General features: G+C 47.4%; 1 protein-coding gene across 2 annotated transcripts; it reads left to right on the top strand.

The window, feature by feature from the left end:
- The first annotated feature begins 146 nt into the window (after positions 1-146).
- LOC138751359 (uncharacterized) lies at positions 147-14865 on the top strand. 2 transcript variants are annotated; one of them, XR_011349864.1, is made up of 5 exons: positions 147-722; positions 3104-3196; positions 3888-4027; positions 6285-6520; positions 6624-6701. XR_011349864.1 is itself a non-coding variant. In XM_069913537.1 (5 exons), exons 1-4 carry the CDS (start codon positions 594-596, stop codon positions 6775-6777), a joined length of 516 nt encoding a protein of 171 aa, XP_069769638.1. In that variant the 5' UTR covers positions 158-593; the 3' UTR covers positions 6778-6800; positions 14785-14865. The 2 variants fall into 2 exon arrangements, 1 of the variants encoding a protein (XP_069769638.1); XM_069913537.1 differs by lacking the exon at positions 6285-6520 and adding an exon at positions 14785-14865 and having other exon boundaries at positions 158-722; positions 6624-6800.
- The last annotated feature ends 5 nt before the right edge of the window (positions 14866-14870 follow it).

The raw sequence follows: 14870 nt of genomic DNA, 5'->3' as shown, positions 1-14870 counted from the left end.
TGTAGCTATACTGCCAGCTTTTGGTGGCCACTGGTTTCCAGCCAGGGATGAGGTTTGCGAAAAGTGCTGGAGGAGCAACCCGAGGGTGGAAAGGTTACACATGGGGTGCTGGGGCATGGGGATGGGTGGTGTGGGCTGTCACTGGCATGAGGCGTCCGGGGTGGAGTGGTTACAGACAGAGAGTGGCGTGTGGGGGCCCCCATAGTGCAGGGAAACAGTTTGGAACTGGCACTGAAAATCCAGTCCCAGCAATATGGGTGCACACAGATGAGGGAGGACTAACAGTTTAAAATCAGTAAATATGATGCACAGGACTTTCAGTCACCACGCAATACCCCTTTACCCCATTCGAGTGTGATCTGGTCGCCAATGAGATTTCTTGGTCAGTGGGGAGAATGACCAGTCCGCAACGGTGGACCAGGTCTGGACAAATAAAACTCTCAGTTGACCCCAAGTCAAATAAGCAGTTAGTATGGTATCCATGTACTTTAATCAGTTCCATCGTTTTTGTGAGGGGATAGGGACAATCCTGGTCCAGGGTCACTGATGCAGCGACCTGTGGTGGGGACAGTGGAGACTTGCGTGATGACGTCATGCAGCATCGGGCCGAAAGTGCACTATGTGTGCATGGTGACATCACTGGAGCAGTCGGGCTGGAGCTGTCAGTGGCGAATGACTGGGGCTGCTGCTTGTATCCGGCTGGGGCCGTCAGGCTGCCAACGGTAAGTGCTGGGGGTTGCTGCTTGCAGTCGGTGGTGGGATGGTCGGTCGGGCAGTCATTGGCAGTAGCGACGGTGGGCACCGGGTTGGTTGCATTGGTAGCGGTGGTGGGTGCCTGGCCGGCAACATTGGTGGGTATCTGGTCGGCGGTGGCAGTAGCGGTGGCGGGTACCTGGTCATTGTCAGCAGTAGAGGCGGCAACAGTTACTAGGTCGGCGGCAGCGGTTGCTGAAGTCTGGGCCGGAGTTGGGGCTGAGGCAACCATCACTGAGGTCACGAGTCAGAGTCAGAGCCTGGAAATGGACAGCCATTACTCCATGTGGGCAGTCCAAGCAGGCCAACATCATCGCGGCAAGGGTGGAATGTCCCTTCCGTGCTCGGCACCTGCCCTGTGACGTCAGGCGCTGCCGTGCGATCGAACCCTTGCTTTTATTGGATGAGAGGTTTGAATGAGGGGATGGTGGTTGGGCCTCACACGAGGCACTGTGTTTGGCAGTGGCCATTTTGGAGTGACACAGCAAAGTGGCCATTTTCCTTGCAGGACACTGGGGCCTGCGGAGCATGTCCCTCCTGCAGAAGTAGCACTTTGGGGTCGTGTCATGCAGGGTAGCAGTGGCAGACAGGCCATCAGTGGGCCGTGGGGTAGTAGGGTTAAGGGGAGGCATCCTATTCACTTGATAGCGTGGGGTCCAGCCCTGAGAGTAAGCGTCCATACTTAAGACCACAGCCTCCGTCGTCTCTGCAATCCGAGTTGCATCCTCTAGGTTTTCTCCTCCGTGCTCTAGCCAGCGCTGCCTCACCTCAATCGATCAGACCCCAGCCACATAAGCATCCTGAATGAGAACGTTGGTGATCTCAGCAGCAGTTCTGTCTGTGCAGGCACAGGCTCTGCCCAGTAACCTTAGTGCTTGGAGGTAAGCTCTACAGGACTCACCAGGCAGTTGCCTCCTGGTTGCTAGCTTGTTCCAGGCGTAGACCCTGTTCACAGGTCGCTCGTAGAGTCCTTTCAGCACCTACATGGCTGCTGCATAGGGGGCTGCATCCTGGATGCTCTCGTAGACCCTCGGGGACACCATAGACATCAATACTAGCAGTCGATGGCCATCCTCCTCCACAGTAGGTAAGCCTTGAAACACCCCACCCAGTGCTTGAAGTCATTCGGGGCAGTAGCTGACTGTGGGTCGATGTTGAGGAGTTCCGGTCGCAGCATATGCTCTATCCCTAGAAAGCGTTTTGGTTAATAAAATTGTAGTGCACGTAGTAAGAATCAAAGACTTGTTGATCAAACCAAGGCTTTTATTAACCAAAAGACTGGAGCGTATCACATGTAGGTCGACCAGTCCAGAATGATCTGGGTCTGGCTCGGAGTAACCCTTTAAGACCTGCCAGTGGGTGTGGCTAGGCTCTCAGCCAATCACAGCCATCCTATAATACAATATACACAGATATACATTGGTGATAGAATCCGTAGTATTCCACTATGGCGGGTTCCACCTCCACCCCGCCCCCCCCCTCCCGACCAGGACCTCAACTCTGCTAGTTTTCGTTTGCCTACCTCAGCTCCTATTACCTTAGCCTTTTGTACAGCGTGGTGCTTCATCTGCAATCCAACCCCCCCCCCCCCCCAACGCCCCCTCCACTGACGGCCTCACGGATTTATTAGCACTTGGGTACAGAGTGGGTTCCACTCTCACGATGGGATTGTCGATCATTGCGGTGCTCCAGCATTCAGGGCAGCCCTCCCTCAACAGGATTCTTTTTACTTTACGGTGCATTCTCACCTAAAGCTCCTCTCCCAACCCATAGCGCTATCTGAACATAACATTTCCTCTTTGCGCAGGCGTTCCCGATTGGTGCTGCTTCAGTCCCCCTTTGAAGGGCGGCGCTCCGTGGTGTATGACATCCCCCCCCCCCCCCCCTTCATAGTCCGTGGTACATGACATCCCGCCCCCTTCACAGTCCTTGGTACATGACATTTCCTCCCCCCCTCCCCTTCACAGTCCGTGGTACATGACATCCCCTCTTCACAGTCCGTGGTACATGACATCCCCCTTCACAGTCCGTGGTACATGACATTTCCTCCCCCCCTCCCCTTCACAGTCCGTGGTACATGACATCCCCCTTCACAGTCCGTGGTACATGACATCCCCCTTCACAGTCCGCGGTACATGACATTCCCCCTTCACAGTCCTTAGCCTGTGTCTCAAAAACTACGGCACTGGTAGCTGTCAAACGGAATTACTTTGCAGGCAAGTGAAATCTCCGCCACTCAGTTACCAGACATGGTTTCTTCGCGTGGGTGGAATATCGGGCATGGGTTTTAAACATCTGGTTGCAAGCTGAGAGTGTGCCTCACTGTTTTTGGTTGCATTACATTCTCCAGATTGGAAACATATTTGGCAGCAAACGTTCTACAGTTATCACCATATACGATGGAGCCTACGATTCATCATCAGCCGTGTTCCTGATTGTCAAGGTGAGAGATGCGGGCAGGCATAGTTGTCAGATAAAAGAGTATGTGGGACTCGAGATCAGAATGGAGAAAACAGAACTCGGTGTAGATAAATAATGTGGGGACAAGGACCCCATCATTTGGTTTGAGCAAATAACATCACTGGACATAAGAACTCCCTTAATGAGGGAACCGATTTCCGGAAATCTCATGGTTTGGCGTTTGTGGCTTATCATTTAATCAGGGTCGTGACTGGCACAAGGACAGGCTGAGAACATTGGGTCGTGGCGTTACGGTTACGCGGGCCAGTGTGACTCATGGATGAGTGACTCATGTATGCGCACACGGAGAAAGGGGGAATGAAGAGAGAGAGAGAAAAATTGGGCTTCCGATGTGCCACAGACCTCGGAGCCCAGTGGGTTGGGTAGCCCACGCGGACACGAGGAGAATATTCCAATGGATGTTGAGAGCCCGTCGCCGGTGCTGTGAAGCAATGGCTCTGCTACCTACGACACTGTCAGGCCGGATGCAATGGGCAGAGAAAGATCAATGACAAGCCGAAACAGGAAATGGGGCTTTGCGGGACCAAAGGTTGCAGGGTGAAGGCGTTCAGTGAATATAAGGGTAATTCCCGACTGATTCACTCGTATGCAGGTAACAGGGAGGAGAAGTCTTACCGCCAACTCAATTGTTTCCTCTCTCCCATTCTCGACAGGTTTTGTATGAAGCTGGAATATCCCTGAGATCCATCTTTCTATTCATCAGTTGCCTGAGCCTTCTGCATACCGTGCGCACGATTTTCCTGTTGCCCATTAACACACATCCCCTTTCCCCTACCAGATGGGTACACCTACGGTAAGTCAGTCAGTCGCCAGTGGGGGAAATAGTTGGCGTGTAGGTTCGGTACTTCCGTGGTCCGCATTTATCTAGAGGGAGGGAGAGAGGAGGGGCAGAGGGAGAGAGAGAGAACAAGAGACACCCAGTAGTGAGTTCTAGCTGGAACCTAATTGTGGGTTTTGACGAGACTTGTCACTCGTGGCTTCAAAGTTGGAATGTGTCAACATGTGGGTGGCTCCATGTTGGTATAATGGGGTGGTTACATCAACTTAATGAGCGAAATCATAAAGGTACAAAAGGTGTTTGGATTAGAAAACAGAATATGTCCAGTACAGGACCAGAACCTTCGGCCCTCGTGTTTGTGCCGAACTCGATGTCCAAGTCAAATTTAAACTTGATCTCCCCATTCTATTAATATGCAACTGTCTTCCCCAGTGGTTCTCAACCTTTTTCTCACATATCACATATCATTTTAAGTAATCCTTATGCCATCGGTGCTCTGTGATTAGTAAGGGATTGTTTAAGGTAGTATGTGAGTGGGAAGGGAATGTTGAGAATCACTGCTCCAAACCCAATTATTACTGAAATATTTTCCTTGAGAAAAAAATTGCTATTGGCCCATTTCCTTTGTTGTTATGAAACCGTGCACATAACGAGGCAATTCGATATGATTAAAACAGTGGTTTTCAAACTTTTTCTTTCCACCCACATGCCACCTTAAGCAATCCCTTACTAATCACAGACCACCTGTGGTATAGGGAATACAAGTGGTATGTGAGTGGAAAGGAAAAGGCTGAGAACCTCTGGGAGGGTTTTAACCTCCCTATTCTCCTTTAAAACCCAGGTGCAACGTATCTATTTAATACCTCTGCAACTTTCTCCTTCTCCAATCATAATTTCGAGATCTGCAACCTCGCCATTGTTTTTAATGTAAATATTAGAGGCCTTACGATCTCTTTAATTCAGTTTGTTAGTGACATCTCATGCCCCTTTGGTCTTCCTGTTGTCCTGCTTCAGCTTCTATCTGCAAGCTTCACATTCTTCCACGTTCTTGTCTGATTATAGCTTCCTGCATCTTATTTTTGATTAAAAAAAATGATCTCCATCGTCATCCAAGATAATTTTATGTTGTCATCCACTTCATTCCTTTGTATTGGAAAATTCCAGTCTGGGAATCTAATAAGGTAGTGTAGCAGCAGCTACTCTACTCCTGCAATAACACACACAATCAGACAGGTTGAGCTCAGTGAGCAGACTGGTTTATTGCAGGCTGCTGGGCTGCACTTATACTCCCAGCCTGGACCTGGCTGAGAACCGCGCTGGAGGGCGCTGGTGTCACGTGGTCCCCCAAATTGGCCTTCTGCGGGGTTCTAAGCCCCGTGCTTGAAGGAAGGGAAATCCCCCCGATGGCGCCATTTTGGCCGGCTGCCCCGCCGCGTGGCTTTCAAGCGGGACCGGTTCGGCTGCCTCGTGGTGAGCCGCCGCAGTAGTCCTAAATAACTATGACATGCCAGTGGTGGTTTTGCCTGGTAACAACGGTTCCCAATGAAACACCTTCAGCTCGTGTTGAATAATAAGAATTGTCCTCCTCCAATTTAGTACTTTTATAGGTTCCAAGATCCCCCTTGTTCATAACCATCTTGAAAATGAAGAAACAGTGATCACGATTCCTAAAGAAAAACCCGATCACCAGGCTCAATTGCCAATACAATCTGGACCTTCCTGCTGCTCCAACAATCCCTCTTGGATGTACTTCAAATAAAAACCACCAGCGTTGACCACCCAGTAAATACTGGAACATTTAAGGTCTTCCAGTAAGACAACTATGTGAATTTTACGCGTTTTCACAATCGAGCGACATACCAGGTTCTCCAACTGCTGGTAGCTGTCGGGCGGCCTATTGTATAGCCCTAATCAGAATGATTATACATTTATTATTTATGGTCTGTATTCACATTACTTCAGTAGATGAGCCCACCATTTGGGGGCTACCTCCGAGTTTAACTAGGACACTCTCCCTGATTACCATTGCGATATTTCCACCAATCTTGCCTCCTTTTCTGTCACACCTAAATCATCGAAACCAAGAAATTTGTGCCTCGAATCCTTTATCCCTTGTAGCCAAGTCTTTGTAATGGCCAAGACATCACAATTCCAAGTACCAATCTGGATTAAGGCACATCCGCTCCAGTCACAATACTCCTTGAATTAAAATAAAGATAGTCCATCAGTTTCTCTGTGACCATTCACCTGTCCCTTCTGTCATTTCTTTCAGACTTGCGTGTCCTACCACCAACCATCTCCTCAACTATTCAACTTGAAACTCTGATGTTCTGATTCTCAGCCCCTACCACTAACGGTTAAAGCCTCCTGAGTAGCACTGGTGAATTTCCGGACGAGTACCTTAATTCTCCCCCGGTTCATGTGAACCAGTCCCGACTACACAGGACGTACTGGCTCTGAAAGAGAACCCAGTGCGGAATCTCTTCCTCCTGAAATCCATTGTTGCAGGTTACGTTAAATTTTGGATTTTTTTTCCATTCCATCAAATCACCGTGCTGTCTGGTCCCACTCTGAGCACTGATTTGGACGATGTTGATGTTATCTAATACAGGGTGACTTGTGCGATGTTCAGATTGATCACATTCTCTCGAGGAGAGGTGGGCCCCCATGGGGGAGCAGAAGGTACATACAACCAGACAACTGAGGAGACCGGAGCAGGCACAAGTGAACGATGCACAGAGGAACGACGACAGGCGGGAATGTAGATGAGAGAGACAAAGATTTACTGGTACATTTCTCATCCACTCACCGACCACCGTACTTCCTTCCCCTTTTACAGCTCCTACCTTCTATCATCTTTCTTTCCCATCCTCCTCTTTGCCTACCATTTCATGCACTAAATAGTACCTACTGATCCTCTGCCTCCTCTTTCCTTCCATTTCCTTCCGTATTGTTCTCCCATGTCTCCCCGTCCTTTTCCCGCGTCGATTCCTTTGCTCCTCCCACACTTCTCACCCGATCTCTCCTTCCGGGATATTTCTTCCATTTATATTTCCTGGGAGTCCCGAGCTCTCCCTGTATCTTGGTCATTTAACTGCACGGTTCCCAAATCTTCCCTTACTAAATCGCGATCATCTCCGTCTCCACTGTTAATTGTTCCCATCCACCTCCCTTCTCTTCCTCTCACACCATCCACCCTTGCGTCCCTCAGAGCTCCTCTATCCCCATCTATGCAATTTATTAGTCCCTTCCACACTTGCAAGTAGTCCCAGGAATTAACTGCCAATCGGCGATGTGCAAAAACAAAATCAACTCAAAGCCCATATCAGATGTCATCTCACCCATGAATTGGCGGCCTTGACCCCTAGTACAATTCCAACGTCTGCATTCGCAACATTGCAATCAGGCATGTGTGGGATTGAAATTACCCAAGTTTTTGCATGAGTGCAGAAACTTGAAGGAAGATTAAAATGAAGGTATAAACTTTGCAGTGGGGAAGTCGGAGTGGGGAGAGAGGAAATAAATAGCAATAAATAGCAGTAGCTGACAATTTTTATATAGTGTGGGAAAGTTGGTAGCGCTATAGTGTACAATTTATAAGAACCGTGGGGAAAAAGCAATGGCAGACTTGACTTCTCAGAATGCCATATAGCAGAGAAACCCCTCTATGGAATTCTAGGAGGGAAGGTCTGCCATCGCTTTTTCCCATGGTCTTTATAAATTGTAGGCAATAGTACTACCAACTTTCCCACATGATGTAAAATGTGTTCTATAGTGCTACCTGTCATGATAATGAATATGTATGAGATGTACCGGAAGTCACGTGGTATGAGAGAGATAAGAACACAAGCAAGAGAACAAAGGAAACCGGAGAATAAAAAGACAACAGAGAAGTTTACCTGATAAACTTGTGTTTAATGTTTTATTAACTTCACATTTCGGGCCACAAATGTGACATTGGCGACGAGGATGAAAGAAGCTTGAAGAAAATTAAAGACTAAACAAGATTACAGAGGTTTACAGACAACTTCAAGGTGATAAGAATTTTCTCTGTGACTCAGTACTTTTGGGTCTAGAATATTTCCTCATGGCTGGTGCAAACTGTGACTTTCTAACACATAGTGGAATTGCACATTTTGACCCGACTGGTGATGCAAGCACTGTAAGTGTGAAGTGGAAGGCATGGCTGGAAGAATTTGAATCCTACGCCGACAGTCGTGGCCTATTTCTAGATACCGGTACAGTTGAACAAAATGCGCAGAGAAGGGCGTTACTTCTTTTCACTGCAGGACCCTCAGTTCGGGAAATATTTAAGACACTTTTGAATACTGGAAGAAAGGATGAGTACTGGAAAGCGGTAGATGCATTAAATGCACACCATGTAGTGACACCGAATGCTACATTTCAACGCCATTTGTTTCGGAGAACGAGACAAGAAGATGGCCAGACAATTGCTCAGTATGTGACGAGTCTACGCCAGCTAGCTGTTGGATGCAATTACATGCCAGCTGATTTGGACAACCAATTACTGGATCAAGTCGTACAGCACTGTAGATCAGATAAACACAGAAGACGTCTACTGGAAAGAGGGAGTGAGTTGGAACTCACCGATGCTTTAACCATTGCTGCTGCATTAGAGGCTGTTGAAGGGCAATTTCATACCATGACCCTGAAAGACAACTCAAGCCAGCAAATTAAGAGGCTCTCACATCGCCATAATCAGCCAAGATATACGCCGACACATGACGTGGAGTGTTATCGATGTGGAAACTGAAGTCACTTTGGAAAAGACCCATATTGCCCGGCCAAAGGCAAAGTTTGCAGAAAGTGTGGAGGTAAGGACCACTTTGCAAAGAAGTGCAAAAACAAGTCCAATGCAGACCAGAAGAGAAAGAGTACAACTTCCAAAGGCAAAGCCTGGGGGAAAGGAAAGTATCCTGGAAAGAAAGATACCATTCGCCAGATAGACGGTGACGATGATGATGCCCAGGAGGAACAGAGTTGTTACCAATTTACGTTGAATGAGATACATCATGAGAAGGTCCCAGTGATCATTGGTGGAGTGACAGTTCAGGTCATTGTAGACTCAGGCAGTGACAGTAATGTGATTGATCGACATTTATGGGAGAAGTTGAAAAGGAAAAAGATCATCTGTACCTCAAAGAAGTGTTCCAAGAAACTGTATCCATACACAGCAACCAAGCCATTGCAGACCATTGGATGTTTTACTGCAACTGTTGAAGCTGGAGATAAGTACACCGAAGCAGAGTTTATGGTCATAGAAGAAAGGGGAGAACCATTGTTGAGTAGAAGCACAGTGCAAGACCTGGCAATACTTCATATTGGAGCTTGTGTCAATTCAATTCAGTCATACGAGGATATGAAGCAAGAATTCCCCGCAGTCTTCCAAGGTGTAGGAAAGCTGAAAGGTCGACAATTGAAGCTAGCAGTAGATGAAACGGTCAAACCCAAGGCACAACCAATGCACCGAACTCCGTTTGGACTTCGTGGGAAAGTCGAAGCCAAAATTAAAGAATTGATCGAGCAAGACATTATTGAACCGGTGGAACATTCGACACAATGGGTCAGTCCCATAGTGATTGTGCCCAAACCAAAGGGTGACATAAGACTATGTGTTGACATGAGAATGGCCAATGAAGCTATAATTAGAGAACGACACCCTATACCAACAGTGGAGGAAATACTTCAAGAACTAACTACCAGCAAGGTATTCTCAAAAATTGATCTGAAAAGGGGCTATCATCAATTAGAGCTGGATCCAGGTTCCCGAGATGTGACAACATTTGTGACTCACTGTGGATTGTATCGTTACAAGAGACCATCATTTGGAATTAATGCAGCTCCGGAGATCTACCAGTATGAAATCCATCGAGTGATTCAAGGCATTCCTGGAGTTGCCAACATTTCTGACGACATCATAGTCCATGCACCAAGGAAGGAAGAGCATGACAAACGGTTGAGGCGTATACTATCTAGACTACAGGAGGCAAGCCTTACCGTGAATGGAAACAAGTGCCAGTTCGGTGTGTCAGAAATGGACTTTATGGGACACAGACTTACACGGAAAGGACTAAACCCTGCAGAGGCCAAGGTGAAAGCTATTGCAGAGGCACGTGCACCTCAGAACGCAATAGAGGTGAGGAGTTTCCTAGGATTGGTCAATTTTTGTGCAAAGTTCATTCCTAATTTCGCTACAGTGGCAGAACCACTAAGGAAACTAACCAGGAAAGGTGTACCATTTCATTTTGGATCTGAGCAGAAGAAAGTGTTCACAGCGCTGAAGCAAAGCCTGACAGATGCAAAAACTCTTGGATATTACGATCCGGCGGCATCAACCAAAGTCTTGGCGGATGCCAGCCCGGTTGGTTTAGGAGCCGTGTTGGTCTAGATGCATGATGGAGGACCACGAATCATTGCCTATGCCAGCAGATCATTATCAGATGTGGAAAGAAGATACTCTCAGACAGAGAAAGAAGCACTCGGACTTGTATGGGCCTGTGAGAGATTCCATGCATATTTATACGGCATTGAATTTGAACTCATCACAGATCATAAGCCATTAGAGGTGATCTATGCACCTAGATCCAAACCATGTGCCAGAATAGAGAGATGGGTACTCAGACTACAACCCTACAAATATAAAGTAATCCACATTGCAGGGAAAGCAAACATTGCTGATCCGCTGTCCAGATTGGTGAAGGATGGAGGTCCACAATCCAAGTCAGAATTGGGAACAGAAACAGAGAGCTTTGTACGCTTCGTAGCTATTCAGTGGACACCGAAAGCTGTGACTACGAAGGAAGTCGAGAGAGAATCCGAACGTGATCCAGAACTCATGGAAGTAAGAGAATTCATACAGGAGTGGACAATGGGACAAGTATACTCACAAGGCTTAAATTCCTATTAGAGACAAACTTTGTTGCATCGGACAGTATGTATTAAGAGGTTGCAGATTGGTGATACCGCAAAGATTGAGACCGAAGATCGTATCCTTAGCGCATGAAGGACATCTAGGTATTATTGGTACCAAGCAAAACCTCAGGACCAAGGTATGGTGGCCAGGTTGTGATAAAGACGCCGAGAAATTTGTTAAAACTTGTCACGGATGTCAAATCACAAGTAGGAGTAATCCGCCAGAACCGATCCGGAGTACGCAACTTCCGACTGGACCATGGATCGACGTAGCTGTTGATTTTCTTGGACCTTTACTGACGGGTGAATCAATTATGGTAGTGATAGATTACTACAGCAGATACTATGAGTACGTGGTGTTGAAGTCCACAACCACTGAAAAAACAATACAAGCATTAGCAGAGATATTCGCAAGATATGGATTACCTGTTACATTATACTCTGACAATGGTCCACAATTCATTTCAGAGACATTTGCAGAATACATGAGGACCACGGGTATCCACCATTATAAAGTAACTCCAAAATGGCCGCAAGCCAATGGAGAAGTAGAGAGACAAAATCAGTCCATTGAAAAACGATTGAGAATTGCACACGCAGAGGGACAAAATTGGCAAGAAGCATTGCTATCTTATGTGGCTATCTATTGAGCAACACCTCATGCAACCACTGGAAAAAGTCCTGCAGAAGCATTTTTTGGGAGAAAAATCTGCACAAAGATGCCAGAAATAAAGGAAATCCGAGACGACCAGGAGATGAGGGACCACGATGCTGAAAAGAAAGGTGCAGCAAAGCTATACACAGATTCGAATCATGGATCCAAGTACTCAGACATCATGCCAGGAGATAATGTTCTAGTGAGGCATGAAACTGGTGGTAAGCTAGACACACCTTATTACCATCAACCCTATACTGTCGTATCCAGAAGTGGCAGTATGGTGACAGTCAAGTCTCCGACTGGAGTCCTGTATAAGAGAAATGTCTCAGGTGTAAAAAGGTACCAGTCCAGAGATACATCGAGCGAAGAGGTTGAAAGGCCTATACGAGATGCTGAAACTGAGAGACCTGATGATGTTCCAGAGGCAGTTACCAGCATTCCTGATGAAGTGACTAGAGCGCCAGAAACACCCGAAGCCATGGTGAGTAGTATTTCCGACGCTGAGAGTGAACAACCGAGAAGCGACGACAATATCGCAGGCAGGCCGAAACGAAACCGGAAAGTGCCCAAACGATACGAAGACTTTGTGCCATAGTTTTAATAAGAACTTTGGGACAGTATTTAATCTTATATCATACAGTGCATGTATGAATGCTGTAGGAAGTAAACTTTATGTAGTTGAGTTATAGTATTACCATTAGTTACGATGTTTGTATGATTCCGAGGGATATTGGTAAGTGAAGGTAAAGTTTATTTCTGATTAAAGGAGGGATGTCATGATAATGAATATGTATGAGATATACCGGAAGTCACGTGGTATGAGAGAGATAAGAACACAAGCAAGAGAACAAAGGAAACCGGAGAATAAAAAGACAACAGAGAAGTTTACCCGATAAACTTGTGTTTAATGTTTTATTAACTTCACATTTCGGGCCACAAATGTGACACTACCAACTTTCCCACACTGTATTAATTGTCCGCGATTGTTATATTGTGTGTGATAACACTACCAATTTTTCCACGGTCTTTATAAATGATTCCCTATAGCGCTACCAACTTTCCTACCCTGTTTAAATAATTCTCTGCTATTGCTATTTATTTCCCATGGTCCCTTATAAAGGTTTATATAGGTCAGCACAACCACAGGGGCTGAAGGGCTCAAACTGTGTTGTACATAAATCTTCTTTTCTTCTTTGGCTTGGCTTCGCGGACGAAGATTTATGGTTGGGTAATGTCCACATCAGCTGCAGGCTCATTTGTGGCTGACAAGTCCGATGCGGGACAGGCAGACACGGTTGCAGCGGTTGCAAGGGAAAATTGGTTGGTTGGGGTTGGGTTTTTCCTCTTTTGTCTTTTGTCAGTGAGGTGGGCTCTGCGGTCTTCTTCAAAGGAGGTTGCTGCCCGCCAAACTGTGAGGCGCCAAGATGCACGGTTTGAGGTGATATCAGCCCACTGGTGGTGGTCAATGTGGCAGGCACCAAGAGATTTCTTTAGGCAGTCCTTGTACCTCTTCTTTGGTGCACCTCTGACTCGGTGGCCAGTGGAGAGCTCACCATATAGCACGATCTTGGGAAGGCGATGGTTCTCCATTCTGGAGACGTGACCTACCCAGTGCAGTTGGATCATCATCAGCGTGGATTCGATGCTTAATTATGTTATAATTAGGTGCAAATAATTTTGATCAAATATTTTTGATATAAAATCCATTGATCAGGATTGAAGTCAGGTTCGCCATCACTCAATGTATCATGAAGTCACCGGTAGAAGGTAGAACAGTCCTAACCCCGGGGTTGCAAGTGTGAAAAGCCAAACCCCCCATTCCTATTCCAGGACACTGAACGGCCAATTTAGTGGGATGCAAGTGTGAAAGGGGCTATTGTGACTCTCCACTTTCTCTGACGACACTACTCTGCAGCGCTTCCATGCCGGACCATTTCTCTTCAGATTTTCTATTTTCTCCTTGGTTCTCCTTCCTGCATGCTCCAGTTAAAATGGTCTTGCATCACATTGTATGTGAAATTTTCCCGGGAACCCTCCCACGAAAAGGTCGGCCCGAGAATCTTTAACGGGTCCGTAGGGTAGGCCATGGCCCAGGGAAATTTTCCCGGGCCACCCTCTCCCGGCAGCGTGAAGAGCCGGTGAAGCCTTGTGACGTCAGCGCTTGCGCGCTGCTTCACGTCGGCGATTCAAATGAAAAGATACTCACCGCCAGAGAACAGCGGGCCACTTGGGCACGTCGCAAGGGCAGCACATGTGGGATGAATGGCTCTCCTTGTTAACCATGGTCCCTCATGCAGCTGTAGTTCTCAGAGTAGCTCCAGCTGCGGGAGAGATTATGGAAAACAAAGGCGGCCATTGTGCCGCTGTCGCGACGTGCCGAAGCCGTGGTGGGAGGGAGTTGATCTACCGACAGCTGGGAGGGAGGGAGCGGGCTGGCGAGAGAACAATGATGGGGGGGAAATCTTACTCCTGCGAGGTTGGGGGCGGGTCTCCCCCTGAATTGCCGGGGAGGGCATATTCCCAGGAATTTGGACTGTGGTGTGAAAGGCCCGGGAAGTCCTGAATTCCTTGGAAACTCTCCGGGACAAAGCAGGGTCACTGTTTGCCTGCGGTGTGAAAACGCCTTCTCCCCATCATCCTTCTCACATACATAACCCTGCTAAACTCTTTCCTACCTCTACTGTGTCCCTTTGTCACCAGCACTTCCCCTCCCTGACTTTTCTCTACTGTGCCTCTCCTTTCCTGTTGCCATTCCCCTTGCGTGCCCCATTCTCACTGAAATGAAACTGCGCCCATTTCTCCGCCTGATCCTGGCGCAAACCATCTGCCGAACGGGTTCACGAGGGCGGGTATGGGAATGATGGAGGCTGGACAAGTCTGACGGGGTGGGGAAAAGAAGCAGAAGCATAAAACTATTTGGATGCAATCTTTGAACCAGCCAATTACTTCAAAGCTTTGTTGTGAAAATGTAATCTGCACGAGAAATGACATGAACCTCCAAATCTTCCTGCTGGCTGAAACCGTTCGGTGCTCAGACCTCTGTAATGTTTCCCCCCTCGGACGGTTCAGGTAGAAGATTTCTCTGTGTGTGGACGAGGACATGAAAGAATGTACATCACAGTGAAATATGAAGCACAGTTTTGCTGCTGATTTCAACCCTGTTCTCTTCTCCTCGCTGCAGGCTCGGAGTCCAGGGAGAATGAGGAAAAGATTCCCTCTCTCAGGAATTGTATCTTTTCCCGACTTTTCCTCACTCACATACTTTGG

The sequence above is a fragment of the Narcine bancroftii genome, chromosome 1, assembly GCF_036971445.1.
Source record: "Narcine bancroftii isolate sNarBan1 chromosome 1, sNarBan1.hap1, whole genome shotgun sequence".
In the NCBI taxonomy this organism is placed as follows: domain Eukaryota; kingdom Metazoa; phylum Chordata; class Chondrichthyes; order Torpediniformes; family Narcinidae; genus Narcine; species Narcine bancroftii.
Note: the sequence above shows the minus strand (reverse complement) of the source record. Positions and strands in the feature narration are given on the sequence as shown.

Coding starts and splice junctions, on each gene's coding strand:
- LOC138751359 (XM_069913537.1), top strand. CDS start 594: ATGCAGCATCGGGCCGAAAGTGCACTATGTGTGCATGGTGACATCACT. Junction 723..3,103: donor GGGCCGTCAGGCTGCCAACG/GTAAGTGCTGGG, acceptor TACATTCTCCAG/ATTGGAAACATATTTGGCAG. Junction 4,028..6,623: donor ACCAGATGGGTACACCTACG/GTAAGTCAGTCA, acceptor TATCTAATACAG/GGTGACTTGTGCGATGTTCA.